Source organism: Corythoichthys intestinalis, chromosome 6 (genome assembly GCF_030265065.1).
Source record: "Corythoichthys intestinalis isolate RoL2023-P3 chromosome 6, ASM3026506v1, whole genome shotgun sequence".
Lineage (NCBI taxonomy): Eukaryota > Metazoa > Chordata > Actinopteri > Syngnathiformes > Syngnathidae > Corythoichthys > Corythoichthys intestinalis.
This window is the reverse complement of record NC_080400.1, coordinates 3,032,394-3,057,926: the sequence shown is the minus strand read 5'-3', so window position 1 is coordinate 3,057,926 and position 25,533 is coordinate 3,032,394. Positions and strand designations below refer to the sequence as shown.

The 25,533-nt window shown below is 42.7% G+C and overlaps 1 protein-coding gene across 1 annotated transcript; it reads left to right on the top strand.

The window, feature by feature from the left end:
* The first annotated feature begins 33 nt into the window (after positions 1 to 33).
* On the top strand, positions 34 to 24,501 carry LOC130917239 (mucin-2-like). The gene is made up of 7 exons (XM_057838445.1): positions 34 to 81; positions 166 to 288; positions 358 to 474; positions 2,398 to 4,090; positions 5,760 to 5,976; positions 11,716 to 12,240; positions 14,424 to 24,501. The coding sequence occupies exons 2-7, from the start codon at positions 253 to 255 to the stop codon at positions 16,942 to 16,944; spliced, it is 5,109 nt and encodes a 1,702-aa protein (XP_057694428.1). The 5' UTR covers positions 34 to 81; positions 166 to 252; the 3' UTR covers positions 16,945 to 24,501.
* The last annotated feature ends 1,032 nt before the right edge of the window (positions 24,502 to 25,533 follow it).

Genomic DNA, 25,533 nt, shown 5'->3' with positions numbered 1-25,533 from the left:
CCAGAGTGACGCTTAGTTTTGCTAATCTTCTTCTCCTCTCCCCACAAACTTCTTCACGTGACTCTCCTTGCAGCCCTAAAGGTAAGACCACGTCAGACTATTATTAATTTTTACTAGAACCTTGTGAACGTCAAAGTCAGCCAACGTGTTGTTAACGTTTCCCAGCAGGCCGACAGCGAGGGCGAACTGAACCGCACCGACAGTTTAAGCTCGGCAGGGAGCAGCAGTACGCTTGCCTCCTCGGTCATCCAGATGGAGTCGGAGCAGAATCCCGAGCGAGTACGAGAGGTGAGCTGAATTCCCACATACACTACGTGAAGGTATGACCCATCCTGATACATTATCCATCTTTTTTAGGAGGACAATGATGACGAGGATTTGGCTGCCCTCTGCACTACCCCGACTCTGTCCATAACAGAGGAGATACTGGAGTTCATTAACCAGAGTCGAGCAAAGGAGGGGCTGCTTTCCATGGTGAGAAAAACCTTTGATATGAGTCCAGCATGTGTGTTGCATGCCATGGAAACCTCCCTCCTGATGCCTTCAGAGCTCGTTAGCATGTGGCAAAATGGCTTTTGGCATATAGCATTTATTTGGCAAATGGCAAAATGTCTTGGCATATAGCAGGGTTTTTTTAATATATGGCAAAATGGCTTTTGGCATATGCCATTTTTTGGGAATATGGCATTTTCTTGGTCGATGGCAAAATGGCTTTGGCATATGGCAGTTTATTTGGCATATGGCATTTTTTGGCATATGACAAAATGGTTTTTGGCATATGACATTTTTGTCATATGGTGCCATATGGCATTTTTTGGCGTAAGACAAAATGGCTTTTGGCATATTGCATTTATTTTTGGCATGTGGCAAAATGTCTTGGCATACGGCAGTTTTTTTGTATACGCCAAAATGGCTTTTGGCATATGGCATTTATTTATGTCATATGGTGCTATATGGCAGTTTTAGGTATATGGCAAAATGGCTTTTGGTATATGGCATTTTTTTGGCATATGAAAAAATGGCTTTTGGCATACGGCATTTATTTTTGGCATATGGCAAAATGTCTTGGCATACGGCAGTTTTTTTTTAATATGGCAAAATGGTTTTTGGCATATGGCATTTTCTTGGCATATGGCAAATTGGCTTTGGCATATGGCAGTTTTTTTGTCATATGGTGCCATATTGCAGTTTTTTGGTGTATGGCAAAATGGCTTTTGGTACATGGCATTTGGCATATGACAAAATGGCTTTTGGCATATGGCAGTTTTTTGTATATGGTGAAATGGCCTTATGCCAAAGAATGGCATATGCCATTTTTTTTGGCATATGGCAAAATGGTTTTGGCATATGGCATTTTTTTTGGCATACGGCAAAATGTCTTTTGGCATATGGCATTATTTTTGGCAAATGGCAAAATAGCTTTTGACACATGGCATTTTTTTGCATATGGAATTTATTTTTGTCTTATGGTGCCTTATGGCAGTTTTTTGTTATATGGCAAAATGGCTTTTGTATAGGGCATTTTTTGGCATATGACAAAATGGCATATAGCATAAGGCAGTTTTTCGGTTTATGGCAAAATGGCTTTTGATATATGGCAGTTGGCATCGACTTAAATGGGTGCCAGTTGAAAGTCAATGGGCTGTAATGGTAAGTTTTTGGTCAACTATCACAACCACAAATGTTTTTCTGCCATTGAAAATAAACGGGAATGAGCGCGTCCAGCATGTGCGTTGCGTGCCATGGAAACCTCCCTCCTAATGTCTTCAAGACAGCTCGTTAGCGGCTAGAGCAGCTAGCCTGGACTTTTTGCCTAGCTGTTACTGTGCTCTGCTGCTACGCTGGCCGCAGATTCAAGTCCCGACCTAGTCAAAGGGGACGGATCATGTTGCCGGCCTGGTTGTAGACCGGTTACATTGGTGTCATGACCCAGCTCGGCAGTGAAGGTTTGGGGGGGGGGGGTGAATGCAATGGGTGAAAAAGTTATCGTTGCATGCCGTAGAGCTGCTAGCCTGGGCTTTTAGCCGAGCGGTTACTGTGCTCTCCTGCCACGTTGGCCGCTGATTGAAGTCCTAACCTGGTAGAGAGGGGCAGTTCACAACGCTGGCGTGGTTGCAGACCAGTTACATCGGTGCCATGACCCAGATCGGCAATGAAGGTTTCGGGGTCGTTAGTGTAGCGGGTGCAAGCCGTGGAAACCTCCCTTGCGATGCCTTCAACAGAGCATGTTAGCGGCTAAAGCTGCTGGTCTGGGCTTTTAGCCTCGCGGTTACTGTGCTCCCCTGCCATGCTGGCTGCGGATTTACGTACTGACCTGGTCGAGAGGGACGGATCACGACGCCGGCGTGGTTGCAGACCGGTTACAATTGCACTGAACTTCATTTCTGTTCTCTTTAGGAGCAGATCCTGGATGAACCCTCCAAGTTACAGCCTAATGAAAGTAACTTCACCTGCCCGCTGCCTCCACTTGCCACCAACCCGGAGGAGACGCTCTTGCCGGACTCCCAGGAGGAAGTGGAAACTCATCAAGACAAAGCCGCTGAAACGCAGACGACTTCAGACTGTCCAGATGGACTTGACAGTGCTAATGTGATCGCTGAGATTGCAGAAGATGGATTGCGCGCAGAGGAAGAGCAAGAAATGGATATTAGAGAAAGATCAGAAGATGAGACAAAGACTATGACTACACTGACCCCACCCAGTCCTGCAACAGAACTTCTTCCCTCAGTCTCACACAGCGAGTCCAGCAATTCCTTTGTGAATCCAGTGAACTGTCATACATCCAGCCCAAGAAGCAAGGTCAAAAGAGGCTCTGCTCTGACAAGACGTGACAAGAGGATCATTGAAAAGATCAGAAGTTACTACGAAGCAGCAGCTGAACTGGAAGAGGAAGAAGAGGTGGAAGATACCGAACCAGAAGAAGACGAGACTTCTACGAAGAGAAACGGTTTCTCGCAAATCCCTAATGATTCTGTGTCACATTTCGCATGTGACAGTCAAGAGGACAACAAAAACGAACCCGTAGAAACGGAGACATGTCACGAGGGCGAGATCACGCCCTCGGCTGGTCCAGCTCCTACCGCATTACCAGAAGATTCTCACGATGGATCTACTAATACGCCGATACACATCATTGATTCGGAAGCCAAAGACGAAAGTCTCTCTGATAAATCACCAATCTCCACCCGGATGGAAGACAATGAAGATTCAGAGGAGCTTCTTCTCAGTCTTCCGTCAACTGGCGTCCAGCCCAGTGAAGTTGAAAAGAAATCAGAGGAAGGATATGGAAATGTCTGCAGCAACAGGTCAGAGGAAGAACTGAATGAGGGAGCAGAGGCTTGTAAGCAAGTTGAAAAACCAAAGCAAGGAAATGGACCTTCTCCAGAGAGTGTTCCTCTAGAGACGACGAGAACACATCAGTCTGAATGCACTCAAAAAGAACTAAAGGAAAGTCTCAAAGAATCCTCAAAAACTGTTCCGCAAACATCTTGGACTGGAAGAAAGCATAAAGATCTGAAGACCGCTAGAAACCTCCAAGAAGTTCCCAGTCAAATCAAACTCGGACGAGGTTCCCGACAGTCTAGGATCGTTTCGACTAACCGGGCCTTCTTCGAGGGCATGGTTTCAGACATCACGGGAATCGGGTTGTTCGAAGCCAGCCCCGTGGCAGACCCCTCGCTGATGCAGAACTCTGAGCGGATCCTAAACAAAGTCCAAACTCTTGCCAACATGTACAGCGCCAAAGTCAGCAGCATGAAGGTTCCCTTGCATCAAAAGCGGGCCATTTCTGTCGGGAACAAAACTGGAGATTTGACCGGGCAGGCTTCTGCTAAAGGTAGGATGGAAATGAAAAAACAAGGAAAATGTCACGTTCCTACTGATGATAAGCCCGAACCAAAGTCAGACTCACAGACGGATGGCAAGAATGAATCCCCGAGGATCTCCCAGACCAAAGTCCAGAACAACCCTGGCACTCAGACAAAGAACACAGTGCACGGACTTGCTAAAGCAGAGATGTATGGACACCAGAACCAGAACAACAGCAAGAACCAGAATCGCACCATATGCCAGGATGACAAAAGCAGCCTTGGTAAAAGGATTATGAATGAAAACCATGGAATGTTTTTAAAAAAAAAATTTTTTTTTGCCCAAGGGCAAGAGACTATCATTCATTTATATTGATGGTAGCTTTGCATTACATGCAACAGAGTGACCCCGATATGCCCCCAAATAGACAAGTATGGACCCGATATCAATAGGAAGAGACCCCGAAATTACACCAAATCATTCAGAAGTGATCCCGTGGGAGTGAAGAACAGGCAAAACGCGAGTGTAGTACAGGTAGAACGTACCTAAGTAGCACGTACTTCTGACACAAGTATACGCGAGTACACGTACTTGTGGTACAAAAACAAGCTAGTACCTGCAGTAGATGCAATTGGGGTACGAGTACATGCAAATAAACGTACTTCTGGTCCAAGTACAAACAAGTATACATACTTGTAGTACAAGAACAAGAGCACACGAGTATATGCACTTGTGGTACAAGTATACCTACTTGTGGTACAAGTACACGCGAGTAGATGTACTTGTAGTACAAGAACAGTTGAGTCCACGAACTTGTGGTACAAGAAAAAGAGAATACCCATACTTCTGGTACGAGAACACACCAGTACATGCAATTGTTCTAGAAGTACACGCGATTACATGCACTCGTGGTACAAGTACACGCGAGTAGACGTACTTGTGGTACAAGAACAAGCTAGTACCTGTACTTGTGGTCCAAGAACAAGCGAGTACCCATACCTGTGGTACAAATACACGCACTTGTAGTACAATACATCCAAGTAGATATTTAAGTTATCTTGTGAGATTCCCTCCTAACTATGGGACTCAAGCGCGTACTATGGTGCAAAAGAAGTTATCTCCTGAGATTCCCTCCTAACTATGGGACCCAAGGTGAAAAACAATACAAGTTGTTACAATCTAGGTCACAGAAGCAATCATACATCACAAAGGCATAATATTTTCCCCTATCACTTGTGGTACAAGTACATGCACTTGTAGTTAGTACAAGTACATGCAAGTAGATGCAATTGGGGTACAAGTACATGCAATTAAACGTACTTCTGGTACAAGTACAAACAAGTATACAAACTAGTAGTACAAGTACATGCAGTTGTGGTGCAAGTACACGCGAGTGGATGTACTTGTGGTACAAGGAAACGCGAATTAACGTACTTGTCGTACAAGAACAACCGAGTACCCGTACTTGTGGTACAAGAACAAGCGAGTACGCATTGTGGTACACCTAATGATATTACAAGTATACCTACTTATAGTACAAGTACACCTACCTAACTACAGAGCTGTGGCAACCTGAACCAAGGCAAAGAACGTATCTCGTAATTGGCTGATTAGTAGAGGGAGGGCGGGACATCCGTTGTAAGCACAGAATCAAAACAAAAACAACTTTTACTGGCTGACAATCAATTTTAAAATGGGAAAATCATGCATTGAGAACAATTTTAAAATATTGCTCCTTTAAATGAGTACCCTATAAAGCGGATGTGTCCAAACCGGTCCTCATGGGCCGCTATGGGTTCTGGTTTTTGTTCCTACCAGATTGGTGAAAAGGTGTCCAAACAAAAACCCGCACCCACTGTGGCTCTTTGTGAAATCGTTTGGACACACCTGCTCTTAAGTGTTAACTTCTCAGTCCCGATTGATGAGGTTGATCTCTTGATGTTCTGTGTTAGATGTCCAGAAGATGGCACCATCAATTGAGCAGCAAAACTCTCCCAATCCACTTGAAATACGTGGATTCCCCCTCTCCAGACCTAGAGACTTCATCGCAGCACTTAAGCAAGAACCAGCTCACGGTAGAGTGGATGATAAGCATCAGACATCCATCACAGCGGAGACGCCATCGAGAACTTCATCCGGTTCTGGTTTCGGAATGAGTAACACCCCAAAGTACGTGGCTCATACTTGTCAAACATATGGCTGGCGCGTTTTACCTCATTCATACTGTACACAAAGAATCAGACGCTTTTACTTTGACATCCGTGCCGTAAAACCACAAATTTGTGCGATTGAGTTCTCTTTGCTAATGTTTGTCTGCAGTCAAATATTTAACAAGGACGTGACCCAAAAATGCCCCAAAACCAACAAGGAAAATATAACAGGAAGTAACCTAGAAATGCCCCGAAATCAACAGGAAGTGACCAATAAACCAGAAGCGGCCAGGAAATGCCCTTAAATAAATAAGAAATTGTCCTAAATGGACATGAAGTGACCCAAAAATGCTCCAAAACCGATAGGAAGTGACCCACAATCAACAGAAAGTAACCAATGAACTGGGAGCGACCTGGAAATGCACTTATATCAACAGAAAATTATCCAAAATATACAAGAATGCCCCAAAAGGTCAGGAAGAGACCCATAAGTACCCTAAAATTACAAGGAACTGACCCACAACCAACAGGAAGTCACCCAAAAATGCCCTTAAATCAACAGGAAATGATCCAAAATATACAGTAGGAAGTTACCCGGAAATGCCCCGAAAATGTACAGCACCCGCAAGTACCCTGACAAGGAACATACCCAAAATTAACAGGAAGTATGTGGTAATGCCCTAAAATCAAAAGGGAAATGATCCTAAATGTCCAAGAAAAGAACATGAGGTACCACAAAAATGTGCAGGAAGTGTCCCTGAGTTACTTCAAAATCGACAGGAAGTGACCCGAAATCAACAAGAGATCACCTGGAAATGCCCCAAAATATATAGTAGGAAGTTACCCCGGAATGCCCTGAAAATGTACAACACCCGTAAGTACCCTAAAATGACAAGGAAGTGACCCACAATTGACAGGAAGTATGTGGAAATGCCCTAAAATGAGTAGGACATGATCCTAAATCTCCAGGAGGAGACCCTAAGATACCACAAAATGTACAGGAAGTGTCCCTGAGTTACTCCAAAACTGACAGGAAGTGACCCAAAAGCAACAGGAAGTAACCAATGAACTCGGAGCAGCCTGGAAATGCCCTTAAATCAACAGAAAATTACCCAAAATATACAGAAAGTTACCCTGGAATTACCCCAAATGTACTGAAAGTGATCCGCAAGTATCCTAAAATGACAAGGAAGTGACCCACTATAAACAGCAAGTATGTGGTAATGCCCTAAAATCAACAGGAAATGATCCTAAATGTCCACGAAGTGTCCCTGAAATACCACAAATGTACAGGAAGTGACCCAAAATCAACAGGAAATTATCCAAAATGTACAGGAAGTGACTCAAAAAAAAACCCATAACAAACAGGAAGTGACCCCAAATCAACAGGAAGTGTTAATTATCAAGGGTTGATTGAATATTTGCTTGATTGATTGAATATCTGCTTGTGCTCATACATACCTAATGCATGCATAATACTATTGCATAATAATATTTTTCTTATTGATATAACCAGTAAATGATTATTGCTTGCAATAATAGGGTGTAGTATAATGTTTAAGTGTTACAAAGAGTAAAGAGGGTCGGGATGACAACTGCCTTGCTTCATTGCCGCAACATTGCGTAACTAGACCTTCTAAGACATCTTCAGCATCTTACTTTCGAAGACAATTTTCCATCCGAGGACATCTTCCATGGCCGCAGCGTTGCATAACTGAAGTGTCTGGGTCATCTTGACCATTGTTTACATGAGCTTGTGCTTACATACGTGTACTTAGTTCCACCTACGTGCTCACACATATCCAATCAAAATCACATGGGTGTCTCCAGCTTGCTTCCCCCTCCCTCAGGGCGGCACCCATTTTGGGTTAGGACAAACCCCTAAATAAAAATACCAAGGAGGGTTTTTTCTTTAGATCAATTTTGGTGGACATATGGTGTAATCTAAAATTTCACTATAAGTCTCTCTATCTTTGCTCTCCTTGGCCAAGAAAACAGAAACTGAGTGCCTTCTCTCCTTTTTTTGGGTAAATTTATAAATGTCTCCCTCAGGATTGTATTTTGGACTTGACAGGAAGTAACCTGGTAATGCCCCAAAAAACAACAGGAAGTGACCAACGAACCAGAAGCAGCCCAGATATGCCGGTATAGCAACAGGAAATTGTCGAAAATGTACAAGAAGTGACACAAAAATGCCCTAAAACAAACAGGAAGTGACCCAAAATCAACAGAGGGGTAACCTGGAAATGCCCCAAAATCAACAGGAAGTGATCAATGAAGAATAGGCGGCCCGGAAATGCCATTTTATCGATAGGAAATTATCCAAAAATGCTCCTAAACAAACAGGAAGTGACCCAAAATTAACAGGGAGCAACCTGGAAATGCCCCAAAATCACCAGGAAGTGACAAAGAACCAGAAGCAGCCGGGAAATGCCATTATATCAACACGAAATTAAACAAAATATACAGGAAATGACCCAAAATGCCCCAAAACAAACAGGAAGTGACCCAAAATCAACACAAAGTAAACTAGAAATGACCCAAAATCAACAGGAAGTCACCAATGAATAAGCGGCCCGGAAATGCCATTTTATCGATAGGAAATTATCCAAAATATACAGGAATTGACCCAAAATTGCCCCAAAACAAACAGGAAGTGACCCAAAATCAACAAGAAGTAAACTAGAAATGACCCAAAATCAACAGGAAGTGACCAATTTACCTGAAGCGGCTCGGATATGCCATTATATCAACAGTAAATTGTCCAAAATATACAGGAAGTGACCCAAAATCAACAGTAAGTAACCTTGAAAAGCCCCAAAATCAACAAGTGACAAAGAAACAGAAGCGGCCGGGAAATGCCATTATATCAACAGGAAATTATCCAAAATATACAGGAATTGACCAAAATATGCCCCAAAACAAACAGGAAGTGACCCAAAATCAACACGAAGTAAACTAGAAATGACCCAAAATCAACAGGAAGTGACCAATTTACCTGAAGCGGCCCGGATATGCCATTATATCAACAGGAAATTATCCAAAATATACAGGAAGTGACCCAAAAACGCCCCTAAACAAACAGGAAGTGACCCAAAATAAACAGGAAGTAACCTGGAAATGCCCCAAAATCAACAGGAAGTGACCGATGAACCAGAAACAGCCGAGAAATACCATTATATCAACAGGAAATTATACAAAATATACAGGAAGTGACCCAAAAACACCCCTAAACAAACAGGAAGTGACCCAAAATCAACAGGAAGTGACCAATTTACCTGAAGTGGCCCGGATACGCCATAATATCAACAGGAAATTATCCAAAATATACAAGAAGTGACCCAAATATGCCCCAAAACAATCAGGAAGTGACCCAAAACAAACAGGAAGTAACCTGGAAATGCCCCAAAATCAACAGGAAGTGACCGATGAACCAGATGCAGTCGAGAAATGCCATTATATCAACAGGAAATTATCCAAAATATACAGAAAGTGACCCAAAAACGCCCCTAAACAAACAGGAAGTGACCCAAAATCAGCAGGAAGTGACAAAGAACCAGAAGCAGCCAGGAAATGCCATTATATCGACGGGAAATTATCCAAAATATACAGGGATTGACCAAAAAATGCCCCAAAACAAACAGGAAGTGACCCAAAATCAACACAAAGTAACCTAGAAATGACCCAAAATCAACATGAAGTGACCAATTTACCTGAAGCGGCCCGAATATGCCATTATATCAACAGGAAATCATCCAAAATATACAGGAAGTGACCCAAAAACGCCCCTAAACAAACAGCAAGTGACCCAAAATCAACAGGAAGTAACCTGGAAATGGCCCAAAATCAACAGGGAGTGACAAAGAACCAGAAGCGGCCGGGAAATGCCATTATATCAACAGGAAATTATCCAAAATATACAGGAATTGAGCAAAAAATGCCCCAAAACAAACAGGAAGTGACCCAAAATCAACAGGAAGTGACCAATTTACCTGAAGCGGCCGGGATATGCCATTATACCAACAGGAAATTATCCAAAATATACAGGAAGTGACCCAAAAAACGCCCCTAAACAAACAGCAAGTGACCCAAAATAAACAGGAAGTAACCTGGAAATGCCCCAAAATCAACAGGAAGTGACAGAGAACCAGAAACAGCCAGGAAATACCATTATATCAACAGGGAATTATACAAAATATACAGGAAGTGACCCAAAAATGCCCCAAAACAAATAGGAAGTGACCCAAAATCAGCAAGAAGTAAACTAGAAATGACCCAAAATCAACAGAAAGTGACCAATTTACCTGAAGCGGCCGGGATATGCCATTATATCAACAGGAAATCATCCAAAATATACAGGAAGTGACCCAAAAACGCCCCTAAACAAACAGGAAGTGACCCAAAATCAACACGAAGTAACCTAGAAATGACCCAAAATCAACATGAAGTGACCAATTTACCGGAAGTGGCCCGGATATGCCATTATATCAACAGGAAATCATCCAAAAAATTCAGGAAGTGACCCAAAAACGCCCCTAAACAAACAGCAAGTGACCCAAAATCAACAGGAAGTAACCTGGAAATGCCCCAAAATCAACAGGAAGTGACAAAGAACCAGAAGCAGCCGGGAAATGCCATTATATCAACAGGAAATTGTACAAAATATATAGGAAGTGACCCAAAAATGCCCCAAAACAAATAGGAAGTGACCCAAAATCAGCAAGAAGTAAACTAGAAATGACCCAAAATCAACAGAAAGTGACCAATTTACCTGAAGCGGCCGGGATATGCCATTATATCGACAGGAAATTATCCAGAATATACAGGAAGTGACCCAAAAACGCCCCTAAACAAACAAGAAGTGACCCAAACTCAACAGGAAGTAACCTGGAAATGCCCCAAAATCAACAGGAAGTGACAAAGAACTAGAAGCAGCCGGGAAATGCCATTATATCAACAGAAAATTATACAAAATATACAGGAATTGACCAAAAAATGCCCTAAGACAAACAGGAAGTGACCCAAAATCAACAGGAAGTGACCTGGAAATGCCCCAAAATCAACAGGAATTGACAAAGAACCAGAAACAGCCGGGAAATGCCATTATATCAACAGGAAATGTTCAAAATATACAGAAAGTGACCCAAAAATGCCCACAAACAAACAGGAAGTGACCCAAAATCAACACAAAGTAAACTAGAAATGACCCAAAATCAACAGAAAGTGACCAATTTACCAGAAGCAGCCGGGAAATGCCTTCATATCAACAGGAAATGATACAAAATATACAGGACGTGACCCAAAAATGCCCCAAAACAAACAGGAAGTGACCCAAAATCAACAGGAAATAACTTGGAAATGCCCCAAAATAAACAGGAAGTGACCAATGAATTCCATTTTTCAGTCACTTCTTAGGTAATATATTGGCTGCCATTGACTGGAGTAGTCAGCTGATAACATCTGAAGAACAAGCCTCACAAACTAGTTACACTTAAACGCCACTAGAGGGTGAAAAAGCATTACAAACTTAGCTTAAACATTAGCAAAAGCAAGCCTTACCAAAGCTTAACCTTAAACTGTGAGGACCATCTCTGTGAACGCTCACATTTCAGTGACATTCCGTTAACTTATTTGTCCAAAAATAAACTGGCCACAAAAAGTGGCCCTCAAACCAAAATGGGTATGACGTAAGACCCCTGTCACGCTTCATGAAGTCTATCTTCCGTCCTATTGACCTTGTCTTCATGCTTCTCCGTAGGTTCGAACGACATATTTACACAGAAGACACAGGGCCTGTAAACAACATTGTTCAACATTCCAGCCAGTCTTCTCAGAGATCACATTGGAATGCTTCCAAAGATGATGATGGTCATCACCAATATAAACAGGATTTACCAGCTGCGCGAGGCAAAAGTGGACTACCGTCCCACATCCCTGCAAGACATGTTCAAGATCAAAAAGATTCAAACCCGGGAGAGATGTTCCTGAAGTTAGCATCAGCTAAGAGCCCGATATCCCCTCAACACGCTACTCTAGGTCTTTCAGGAGGGTCAAACAAGGATCTATCAACAATTGATAAGACTACGTTGAATAGTTGTTCACCACAACAATGGACTTCTTTGACGGATGTGAGAGAACCACAAGTGCATCCAAGTTCAGTGTCATCATTGCAAGTCCCTCAGGCACTGGATTGTCAGCAAAAATTCCCCAGACAGAAGCCAGAGGAATTCCAGTCCGTGACTAATACCTGGAAAGTCGTCAACACCACTCCAAATGAAAATAGGTAAGTATCAAGAACTTATAAGAAGTGAGGAATATAAAATGGCAGCTTATGCATTAACAAAGACGTGACCTAAAAATTCCCCAAAAGAAACAGGAAGTGACCCAAAATCAACTGCAAGTATCTGGAAATGTCCTGAAGTCAATTAGAAATCATCCTGAATGCACAAAACGTGGCCCTGAGGTCCCCCAAAATGCACAGGAAGTGACTTGTAAGTGCCCTAAACTTTCAAGGAAGTAAGCCAAAATAAACAAGAAGTATCTGGAAATGCCCTAAATTGAACAGGAAGTGACCAATGAAGAGGGAGTGGCCCGGATATGCCCAAAAATCAACAATAAATTATCCTAAATGGACAGGAAGTAACTCTTAGATACCCCAAACCAAAAAGGAAGTGACCAAAAATCAACAGGAAGTAACCTAGAAATGCCCCCAAAACAACAGGAAGTGACCAATGAAGCGTAAGCTGCCCGGAAATGCTATTATATCAACATGACATTATCCAAAAATGTACAAAAAGTGACCCAAAAATGCCCCAAAACAATCAGGAAGTGACCCAAAACAAAAAGGAAGTAACCTGAAAATGCCCCCATAATCAACAGGAAGTGACCGATGAACCAGTAGCGGCCTGAAAATGCCATTATAACAACAGGAAATTATCCAAAATATACAGGAAGTGACCCAAAAATGCCAAAACAAAAAGGAAATGACCGAAAATCAACAGGAAGTAACCTGGAAATACCCCCAAAATAGACAGGAAGTGACCAAAAAACAGTAAGCGGGCCGGAAATGCCATTATATCAACAGGAAATTATCCAAAATATACAAGAAGTGACCCAAAAAAATGCCCCAAAACAAACAGGAAGTGACCCAAAACAAATAGGAAGTAACCTGGAAATGCCTCCAAAATCAACAGGAAGTGACCGATGAACCAGTAGCGGCCCAAAAATGCAATTATAACAACAGGAAATTATCCAAAATATACAGGAAGTGACCCAAAAATGCCAAAACAAACAGGAAATGACCGAAAATCAACAGGAAGTAACCTGGAAATGCCCCAAAATAGACAGGAAGTGACCAATAAACAGTAAGCGGCCCGGACATGCCATTATATCAACAGGAAATTATCCAAAATATACAGGAAGTGACCCAAAAACGCCCCTAAACAAACAGGAAGTGACCCAAAACAAATAAGAAGTAACCTGGAAAGGCCCCAAAATCAACAGGAAGTGACAAAGAGTGAGCGGCCCGAAAATGCCATTATAACAACAGGAAATTGTCCAAAATATACAGGAAGTGATCCAAAAATGCCAAAACAAACAGGAAATGACCGAAAATCAACAGGAAGTAACCTAGAAATGCCCCAAAATAGACAGGAAGTGACCAATAAACAGTTAGCGGCCCGGACATGCCATTATATCAACAGGAAATTATCCAAAATACACAAGAAGTGACCCAAAAATGCCCCAAAACAAACAGGAAGTGACCCAAAACAAATAGGAAGTAACCTGGAAAGGCCCCAAAATCAACAGGAAGTGACAAAGAGTGAGCGGCCCAAAAATGCCATTATAACAACAGGAAATTATCCAAAATATTCAGGCAGTAACCAAAAAATGCCCCAAAACAAACAGGAAATGACCAAAAATCAACAGGAAGTAACCTGGAAATGCCCCCAAAACAACAGGAAGTGACCAATGAAGACTAAGCGGCCCGGAAATACCATTATATCAACAGGACATTATCCAAAATATACAAGAAGTGACCCAAAAATGGCCCAAAACAATCAGGAAGTGACCCAAAACAGGAAGTAACCTGGAAATGCCCCAAAATAGACAGGAAGTGACCAATAAACAGTAAGCGGCCTGGACATGCCATTATATCAAAAGGGAATTATCCAGAATATACAGGAAGTGACCCAAAATCAACAGGAAGTCACCCGGAAATGCCTCAAAATAAACAGCAAGTGACCAGTGAATTCCATTTTTGGGTGACTTCTTAGGCAATTCATTGGCTTCCACTGACTGGAGTAGTCATGTGATAACATCAGTAGAACGAGCCTAACAAACTATATGCACTTAAGTGCCACTAGAAGGCGAAAAACCATTAAAAATTAAGACAAGCAATCAGATGACATTTAATGTTGTGTATTTTAGTCGAGTTGACCAAGTGTCCTTATCTATCTCCTCCAGGAAAGCAGACAACCAGAGTCCACGTCAGCCCACCAGCCTGCCCATTTTTACTCTCCACTCAGGACCCTGCTCTCCTCCCAGAACCTCATCAGATATCTTCTATCAGGGGGAGGAATCAAGCCCGCCTAACCAGGACACACGTTTCAAACCTCTTTCCTTCAGACAGAGCATTGGAGCTTCTCCAACTTCACCGAACACGCCCACTTGCTCCTCCCCATTCCGGGCGATTCCGTTATCTTCTCCCACCCATATAACGAGTGAGGCTTTTGTTTCCCCGGATGACGTATCTAGAACCATCTCTTGTTCCTCTGCTCCTCTGTCCATGGTAAGGAGTTTCCCCACAGTGGCTCCTACACCCTCATCCAAAGGACCTTCCCTTCGCTCTCCACCTTGCTCCTCTCCAGTTACACCTTCCACCTCCTTCACAAGATCCTTAGCCGCCTCATGTATCAGTAACACCCTAGCAAAAAAGAACAATCCCAGGCATCAACCAAGTCCCTTCACCTCACCGTCCCTACAGTCTCCTCATCTGCGACGGTGTGCCCCGTCGCCAACGGAAGTGACCTCCAACGGGAATCCATCCTCTCCTCTTAGAAACCCTTGTCTTTCCCCATCAGTTCACCCAAGCTTTCCCTCAAACTCCCAAATCTCTTCTTCACCAAGGCAGAGTCACTATTCCCCTCAGTCCAGCACATCAGGTCAGCCTCATCACTCCCTAAGTTACAACTTCTCACAGAACACCAAAAATCCCAGTTTACTTCCAACTCCACTCAAGTCGCAGTTGGCTAACGCGAGTACCGGCGTGGAACAAACTACCGACCGTCCGTCCTTCGTCTCGCACAACCGCATCGCCCGACCATTTTCTGCATCTGAACCGAACTCAAGAGTCCAATCCCCGTCCCCCACATCCTTCACGCGTCTCTGCTCTCCTCCCCCTCAGTATCATTACGCCTCGACCATAACAGACAAACCTCCCAACCCCAGAAGCTCACGGACCGGAGGGGCAAGTTCCCATAATCCTTTAGGTCTAGCTCTGGAGATACCCGAGGCCTCCTCAGCAAGTGTGAGTCCTCAAATCTTCTCTCCGCCTGCTATCGGTGTGCCAGTTTGGTCTTGTGATATTGCGGTGCCCCAACCCAGAAATCCGCAATCCCGTTCAGAGATTGCAAAATCTTCCCATTCCGGATCCCCTCAAAAGTCGCAGGCGCTGCGAAGGTCTCTCTCTAACCTGTCAGAACCACCCACAAGCCCGGTTCAAAGTCGACCCGTCGGACCGCGTTACCAAGTAGAGAATAGCTACGGCGACGATACCTTTGAGAAGCGAGGATCTAGAAAAGGATGGTCATGTGATGGTTCGCCAGCTTTCCTTCATTCTCAAAGTGGAATCCAGTCTCAAGTCCCTCCCACTTTAAGTCCATCCCACAGAGAACATGGCCTCGGTGCCGATACCTTTGACATGCAAGGATCTAGAAAGGGACGGTCCTGTGTTGGTTCGTCGGCTTTCCTTCATTCTCAAAGTGGACTCCAGTCTCAAGTCCCTCCCACTATAAGTCCCTCCCACAGAGAACATGGCCTCGGTGCAGATACCTTCAACAAGCAAGGATCTAGAAGCGGATGGTCCTGTGATAGTTCCCCAGCTTTCCTTCGTTCTCAAAGTGGACTCCAGTCTCAAGTACCTCCCATTTTAAGTCCCTCCCACAGAGAACTTAGCATCAGTCAACCTTGGCTGGATGGTAAAGAGCTCTGTCACAACTATAACGGTAACTTCACCGCTATCAGGTCTTCTTCTTCGCCAACCTTCCCCTCCTCTACAGCTACAGATTGGGGAGACCTCCAACAGGAACAAGGGAGCTGTCGGAGCCCAGTTCAAAGTCGACCCGTCGGACCGCGTTACCGGGTCAAGAGTAGCCACGCTGCCGATATCTTTGACCAGCGAGGATCTAGAAGGTCCTGTGATGGTTCGCTAGCTTTCCTTCATTCTCAAAGTGGACTCCAGTCTCAAGTCCCTCTTACTTTAAGTCCCTCCCACACAGAACATACCATCAGTCAACCATGGCTGGACTATAACTCTACTTCTTCGCCAACCTTCCACTCCTCTACGGCTACAGATTGGGGAGACCTCCAACCGGAACAAGGGAGCTGTCGCAGCCAACTGATTTGCGCCTACGTTGGCGGACCTCCTCAGCAACCTGACTTTGCCCCCTCCTGCGTGGTCCTATCCTTGCCTCCGGCCAGCCACCACCAAATCTACCAGGTCCAGTTGCAAGAAGCCCCAAACGTCGGACCTTCCGCGTCAACCACATCCTGTCCGTCTCTGAACAAAGCCTCTAATCAGAAGACCAGCTACGCCACTACCGTCAACCTGCAAATAGCCGGAAGCGGTCGAATCACTTCCTTCAGCACTGCCCACGTAAGCGTCAGCCAGACGCCGCTCGGAGAACTTCCACGGCCCAGACGAGTGAGCGTCAACGGATTGTCATACGCTTCTTCTCCAGTGACTCAGAACTGTGGCCGGTTGTGAGACAGCATCTAGCGCAGGGTTGTCGGACCTAGCGGCCCATTAGGAGGTCCGACCCGCGGGTTGTTCAGCCTGCCAGGCACGTTGTAGCTCATTCATACTGTACATACAAAATTGCATGCTTTTATTTTGACATTGGCGCTATAAAACTGTAGACTACGTCACTTGGCTCACTTTCGTGTCTGCAGTTACGTTTGTTCATTCGCCCCCTCCCAGTCATCATGGATTGGAATTCTAGCACCGTCAATGGCAGCCAATGAATTGGCAAGGAACAGGCCCAAAAATGCCGAACCGCAGACATGTGGGTGATAGCTAGCGTGTTGCTTCTTGCTGTGCTTTCACAAGAGGCGCAGGTTCTTCACACCTTTTACTTATAGTCATCAAAACATTTTAACCGCTAACTGATAACAGATTTGTAGATATTTTTGGCCGATAGATCCTGGCGGCAACTTTTCGTTCGCATATCTAGCCGAAACGAACAAAGACTGACGGCAAATCAACAGAAAGTATCTGGAAATGCCCTAAAATTAACAGATAGGGACCAATGAACAGGAAGTGGCCCAGAAATGCCCCAAAATCAATAGGATATGATCCCAAATTTACAGGAAGTGAGTACTAAATGCACCAAAATGAACAGGAAGTTATCGGTTATCAACCATAATTGGCCAATAAATATGCAAAAAAATAAACAGGAAGTGACCAGTAAATGCTCCGAAATCAACAGGAAGTAATCTAAAATAAACAGGAAGCTACCCAAAAAAAACAGTAATTGATCCATAAATGCCACAGCATCAACAGTGACTCCTAAACACGCCAAAATTAATAGGAAGTGACCCATAAATTCCCCAAATCAACAGGAAGTAACCCAACATGAACATGAATTGACCCAGAAATACCCCAAAACCAACAGTAAGTGACCCTCAAAATGAATTAAAATTAAAAGGAAGTCACCCATGAATGCCCCAAAATCAGTAGGAAGTGACGCCTAAATGCACCAAAATTAACAGGAAGTGACCCATAAATTCCCCAAATCAACAGGAAGTAACCCAACATGAACATGAATTGACCCAGAAATACCCCAAAACCAACAGTAAGTGACCCTCAAAATGAATTAAAATTAAAAGGAAGTCACTCGTAAATGCCCCAAAATCAGTAGGAAGTGACGCCTAAATGCACCAAAATTAATAGGAGGTGACCCGTTATTGCCCCGAAATAAACGGGACGTGACCAAAAATCAACTAGATGTGACCCAAAATATAAACCCAGAAATGCCCCTAAATGCAACAAAATCTATAGGAAGTGACCCCTAAATGCCACAAAAATCCACAGAAAGTAACTCAAATGAAACAACAATTGACTCGGAAATGCCCTAAAAATCGACAGTGACTCCTAAATACACCAAAATTAACAGGAAGTGACCCGTAAATGCACCAAAATCAACAGAAAGTAACCCAAAATAAAGAGCAATTGACCCAGAATACCCCAAAATCAAAAGTGACCCCTAAATGCACCAAAATCAATGGGAAGTGACCCTTAAATGCACCAAAATTAACAAGAAGTGACCCCTAAATGACCCAAAATCAACAGAAAGTAACCCAAATTAAACAGGTATTGACTCAGAAATCCCCCCATATTAACACCTAAAAGCACCAAAATTAACAGGAAGTGACAAGTAAATGCCCCAAAATCAACAGGAAGTAACCCAAAATAAACAGCAATTGACCCAGAATGCCCAAAAAAATCAACAGTAAGTGCACTGAAGTGCACAGTAATTGAACCAGAAATGCCCCAAAATCAACAGTGCCCCCTAAATGCACCCAAATTAACAAAAAGTGACCCAAATCAAGGGGAGCTAACCCAAAACGAACAGTAACTGCCCCAGAAATGCCCAAAAATCAACAATGACCCCTAAATGCACCAATATCCACAGGAAGTGACCACTAAATGCCCCAAAATCAACAGATCGTAACCCAAATGAAACAGCAGTTGACTCAGACATGCCCCAAAATCAACAGTGACCCCTAAATGCACCAAAACTAACAGGAAGTGACCCTTGAATGCGCCAAAATCAACAGGAAGTGATCCGTAAATGCCCCAACATCAACAAAAAGTGACCCATGTCAAGGGGAGCTGACCCAATATGAACAGTTACTGACCCAGAAATGCCCCAAAATCAAAAGTGACCCCTAAATGCACCAAAATCCACAGGAAGTTCCCACTAAATGCCCCAAAATCAACAGATCGTAACCCAAATGAAACAGCAATGGACTCAGAAATGCCCCAAAATCAACAGTGACCCCTGAATGCAAATTAAAAGTGACTCCTTAATGCACCAAAATTAACAGGAAGTGACCCAAAAATGCCCCGAAATCAACAGGAAGCAACCCAAAATAAACAGCAATTGACCCAGAATACCCCAAAATCCACAGTGATTTAAAATGATCAGTAATTGACACAGAATTTCCCAGTCAACAGTGACTGCTAAATGCCCCAAAATCAACAGGAAGTGATCCATAAATGCCCCAATATCAACAAAAAGTGACCCAAGTCAAGGGGAGCTAACCAAAAATGAAGTGTAACTGACCCACAAATGCCCCAAAATCCACAGTGACCCCTAAATGCACCAAAATCCACAGGAAGTGACCACGAAATGCACCAAAATCAACAGATCGTTACCCAAATGAAGCAGCAATTGACTCGGAAATGCCTGAAAATAAACAGTGACCCCTAAATGCAAATTAAAAGTGACTCCTAAATGCACCAAAATTAACAGGAAGTGACCTGAAAATGTCCCAAAATCAACAGGAAGTAACCCAAAATAAATAGCAAATTACCCAGAATACCTCAAAATCAACAGTAAGTGACTTAAAAAGATCAGTAATTGACACAGAATTTCCCCAAAATCAACAGTGACCCCTAAATGCACCAAAATCAACAGGAAATGACCCTTAAATGCACCAAAACCAACAGGGAGTGATCCGTAGTTGCCCCATAATCAACAAAAGGTGACCCAAGTGAAGGGGAGCTAACCCAAAATGAACAGTAACCGACCCAGAAATGCCCAGAATCAACAGTGACCCCTAAATGCACCAAAATGCACAGGAAGTGACCACGAAATGCCCCAAAATCAACCGATCGTAACCCAAATGAAACAGCAATTGACTCAGAAATGCCTGAAAATAAACAGTGACCCTAAATGCAAATTAAAAGTGACTCCTAAATGCACCAAAATTAACAGGAAGCGACCTGAAAATGCCCCAAAATCAACAGGAAGTAACCCAAAATAAATAGCAAATTACCCAGAATACCTCAAAATCAACAATAAGTGACTTAAAATGATCAGTAATTGACACAGAATTTCCCCGAAATCAACAGGAAGTGACCCTTAAATGCACCAAAACCAACAGGAAGTGATCCGTAGTTACCCTAAAATAAAAATAAAAAGTGACCCAAGTCAAGGGGAGCTAACCCAAAATGAACAGTAACTGACCCAGAAATGGCCAAAAATCAATTGACCCCTAAATGCACCAAAATCCACAGGAAGTGACAACTAAATGCCCCAAAATCAACAGATCCTAACCCAAATGAAACAGCAATTGACTCAGAAATGCCCCCAAATTAACAGTGACTCCTAAATGCACCAAAATTAACAGGACGTGACCCGTAAATGCCCCAAAATCAACAGGAAGTAACCCAAAATAAACAGCAACTGACCCAGAATACCCCCAAATCAACAGTAAATGCAACAAAATTAACAAGAACCGATGCAAAATGAACTCATCGCCTGCCATTGACAAAGACAGACGTCCAATTCACTTAAACCGGAAGGAACGGCTGTTTCAGTGCTAAACAAGTACGCGAGGTCATGTGACTCTTGTCCACGACGACTTTTCAAGCTCTTAGTCAATGTGGGAAATGTGAATAAAGTGCTATAGAGTCAAAGAACAATAGTACTGATGTCTTTTCAGCCCATGTCAATTCCCATTGGAAAGTACCAAAGTCTCCTTTTAACAATTCTAATACAGTTGTGGTCAAAAGTTTACATACACTTGTGAAGAACATAATGTCATGGCTCTCTTGAGTTTCCAGTTATTTCTACAACTCTGATTTTTCTCCGATAGAGTGATTGGAACAGATACTTCTTTGTCACAAAAAACATTCATGAACTTTGGTTCTTTTATGACTTTATTATCGATTAACAGAAAAAGTGATCAAATCTGCTGGGTCAAAAATACACATACATGGATCTGAAAAGGTAACACTTTATAATAACTATCCGTTTTACCATTAGTAAACTGTTGATAAATGACTTATTGTTGATTTGTGAAGTATTTGTTAACAGTTTGTTAAGCATATACAGGGTGTTTTTAACCTGAAACACAGTTTGTGTAGAAACGTTTCAAGTTTTTGTGTGTAACGTTTGGCATTTCTATCTTTTCAGGTTAAGAAATGCCGTTCACTTCAAAAGAAGGCATTTCGCAGGCAGCGCTCATGTTGCACATTTATGAAAATCTGCCATAGAACCAACAAATATTTGTACTTTTCTTTGTATATTTAACCAATAAAACTTCAACATAAAGTGTATATAGTTTTATTAAGATCCATCAACTAGCTTGGGCATTTAGAATGGGGTCAACCTTATTGGAACACCCTGTAAAGGCTTAACAAATTGTTAAAGCGATCCTCTAGTTTTAAGACAAGTAATTCTTAAAAGATACATCTTAGTATGAGTTATAATAATTTGACATTAAATCCCTCTTAATGTTTTCGTTTTAATAAAATTTGTTAAATTATTTTAACTGATTGTTCGCCATGGTTGTTGACGTCGCAGTGCTGTGACGTCACAAATCCCGCTGCCGGACTTCTCTCGACTTCAGCGTGTCATTCATTAGCAACATCTCGTCAGTTCGTCCCTTCCAATTTGAACCAGAGCGGAAAAGTGAAGAGCAGGACAGCACTGTCGGTCGTTCACAAGACGAGCAGCAAAGGCGAAATGCAGAGCAAGAAATACCTGATGAGGCAAGAGTTGGGCTAAACTTCTGGTGTACTTGCGGCAAGTGCATCTCGATGACAACGGAGCGAGAGAGCGTATGTTGTCGAGAACTCAGGTTTTTGTCAGCAGATCTTCAAGGTGAGTTATTGCGTCATCAAACTCATTCCAATATAATTGTGTAGATTGTTAGCATCCGGAGCTGTCGTATGCTTTACATAGAGTACAGGCCAAAACACATTGGCATTCGTGCCTTTTTATTTTCTTGACCATTGACATTATAAACTCTCACTGAAGGCAATAAAACTATGAATGTGTGGCGAGCTAGGGAAGGATGCGGAGTATCAAACCACGGAGCTAATCCGCGTTGTTTTATTGACATTTAGGCTGCAAGAAATAGCAATGTCTGTCTGGCATGCGACCCGCGGAAGGTAACAGTTATTTCCAGCTGTTCCCTTCACAAAGTACCCCCCCCCCAACCACACAACGTGCCAACATAATTTCCGCCGGTGAATTCTGTTATAACTTGCTACAAATGCACACGTGTGTATTGTGTACTTAGAAAAAAGGTGAAATAACTAAAAACGTGTGATATTCTAGTATCTTCAAAGTAGCCACCCTTTTCTCTGATTACTGTTTGGCACTCTTGCCATTCTCGCGATGAGCTTTCAGAGGGAGTCCCCTAAAATGGATTTTGACTTCACATGTATGCCATTCCGGCGATGAGAATTTATTGCTTTATCAATGGGGTTGGGACATTTGTGTTGCATTGAATGAATTGCATTGGACGTGCTTTGATCAGTTTGAGTGGCAGCATCACTCATATTAGCTGAATACTGAACACACACTGCCTGATGAACTGACAGTAGAGGTGAATTATTAGCTTCCTCTGTGACTAGCGGTACGCCCGAAGGTTCGCCTCCCGCTGTAGCGACAGGAGCGGCTTGGGTGCTTAAGAGGGCGGCCAGAGTGTCTCGTCCGTCTCGCTTCATTGCGCGCATTTCACTCGATATCCGAGCAGGCTGAGGCTTCTTGTGCGGGAAAATAGTTGCAACAGCATTTGGTTTTAGTCTGCGCTTATATCTAGCCGCTCCGATGAGATCTTTCATTAGTTGTCATCTACTAAAATCCTCAAACGCGGTAGGAGAAAAATGGCGACAACAAAGCCTTGGTTGTTTGGGAAGATTTGCTTGTCTACAGGCATTTTCCCAAACCTTTCTCCTCTTCTTGTCAACAGGAAATTTGTGGAGACTCGCATCACTCTCCTTGTTTCCATTTGACTCGAAATTGCATCCATAAGCAGCACATCGTGGCATTTTACTTGGCCAGTTAAGCCAGTAATACACAGTTGTTGTACACACGCTACACGATTGGAAAAATATCATCTACGTCATCACTCCGCGCCCGCAGAACATGGCGCCAACTATCGGTCAAAATATGCACTAAATATTATAAAATATTTCCATTGATTTAACATTTTATGTGTTTCTAACGACATATTTTAATACAAGAGAACAATTGTGATTTATTAGAGCCTACATGTCTTTAAAATCGAGGATCACTTTAACAAATACTTCACAAATCAACAATAAATCATTTATCAACAGTTTACTAATGATCTATTGACTAGTAAAACGGATAGTTATTATAAAGTGTTACCTCTGAAAAAGTGAATCATTGACTTGAACAATTCAGGAAAGTCACTTGGAGCCATTTCAAAGCAGCTGCAGGTCCCAAGAGCAACAGTGCAAACTATTGTTTGTAAGTATAAAGTGCATGGCACGGTTTTGTCACTGCCACGATCAGGAAGAAAACGCAAGCTATCACCTGCCGCTGAGAGAAAATTGGTCAGGAGGGTGACGATTCAACCGAGAATCACCAAAAAGCAGATCTGCCAAGAATTAGAAGCTGCTGGAACACAGGTGTCCGTGTCCACAGTCAAGCGTGTTTTGCATCTCCATGGACTGAGAGGCTGCCGTGCAAGAAGGAAGCCCTTGCTCCAAAAGCGGCACCTTAAGGCTCGACTGAAGTTTGCTGCTGATCACATGGACAAAGATAAGACCTTCTGGAGGAAAGTTCTGTGGTAAAAATCGAGCTGTTTGGCCACAATGCCCAGCAATATGTTTGGAGGAGAAAAGGTGAGGCCTTTAACCCCAAGAACACCATGCCTACCGTCAAGCACGGTGGTGGTAGTATTATGCTGTGGGGCTGTTTTGCTGCCAATGGAACTGGTGCTTTACAGAGAGTAAATGGGATAATGAAGAAGGAGGATTACCTTCAAATTCTTCAAGATAACCTAACGTCATCAGCCCGAAGATTGGGTCTTGGGCGCAGTTGGGTGTTCCAACAGGACAATGACCCCAGACACACATCAAAAGTGGTAATGGAATGGCTAAATCAGGCTAGAATTAAGGTTTTCAAATGGCCTGACTTAAACCCCATTGAGAACTTGTGGACAATGCTGAAGAAACAAGTCCATGTCAGAAAGCCATCAAATTTAACTGAACTGCACCAATTCTGTCAAGAGGAGTGGTCAAAGATTCAACCAGAAGCTTGTGGATGGCTACCAAAAGCGCCTAACTGAAGTGAAAATGGCCAAGGGACATGTTACCAAATAGTAGCGCTGCTGTATGTATATTTTTGACCCAGCAGATTTGATCACTTTTTTCTGTTCACCCATAATAAAGTCATAAAAGAACCAAACTTCATGAATGTTTTTGTGACAAAGAAGTATCTGTTCCAATCACTCTATCAGAGAAAAATCAAAGTTGTAGAAATAACTGGAAACTCAAGAGAGCCATGACATTATGTTCTTCACAAGTGTATGTAAACTTTTGACCACAAATGTAATGAGTCATGACTAGGCCTGTCGCGATAACAAATGTTAGTGAGCGATAATTTATCTCATAAATTATTGCGATATTATTGCGCCCCCCCCCAATTTTTTTTTAAACCAATTTACAATAACCCAGTGACAATACAGTATATATTAATAGATCAAGTACACCCATTTAAACGCGATAAACGTTTACTCTTAAATTCAAAAATACTTTTTAAGAAATCACAACTCAAAACAATAGACCATGCCTCTTAAAGCAGAAATGTTAAGTAATTTTATAACATGCCAAATAGGGTCACAATTAAAGTAAAATAAACATTGTCCAACAAATAAAGCATGAAAAAAATCATTTATATGTTGTATATTTGACAAAATAATCGCGTTTCCGAAGTTCGAGTCTGAAAGGGGACGAACCTGGAAGTGATACGTCACACCGGGAACAGCGATATAAGCGATAGATCGAGCGCAAGGGAGGAGATCCAAGTTTTTTAAGAAGAGGAGGTGGGAATTTTATGTTGGACCTAACATGTATTAGCCAAACGCTAATCCGGATGCAAACAATGCGCCTAGACGACCTGACATGGAATGGATACAAGACCCATCGAGATTACAAGATTGGTAAGATATAGGCTGTTATTATTTTCATGATTTGAAGATGCAGGCACTTGCACATCATTTTATGTTTTTGTCTATCTGATGACATTGTTAAAAAAACATAATAATCAGACTTCATGTTCATTTTGGCAGATCCGGCAGCTCTCGT

Bases quoted from the DNA above. Each gene is read 5' to 3' on its own strand.
- LOC130917239 (XM_057838445.1), top strand. From the start codon at position 253: ATGGAGTCGGAGCAGAATCCCGAGCGAGTACGAGAG. The intron at 475-2,397 runs GTGAGAAAAACC...TGTTCTCTTTAG, and splicing joins AGGAGGGGCTGCTTTCCATG to GAGCAGATCCTGGATGAACC. The intron at 5,977-11,715 runs GTACGTGGCTCA...GCTTCTCCGTAG, and splicing joins GGAATGAGTAACACCCCAAA to GTTCGAACGACATATTTACA.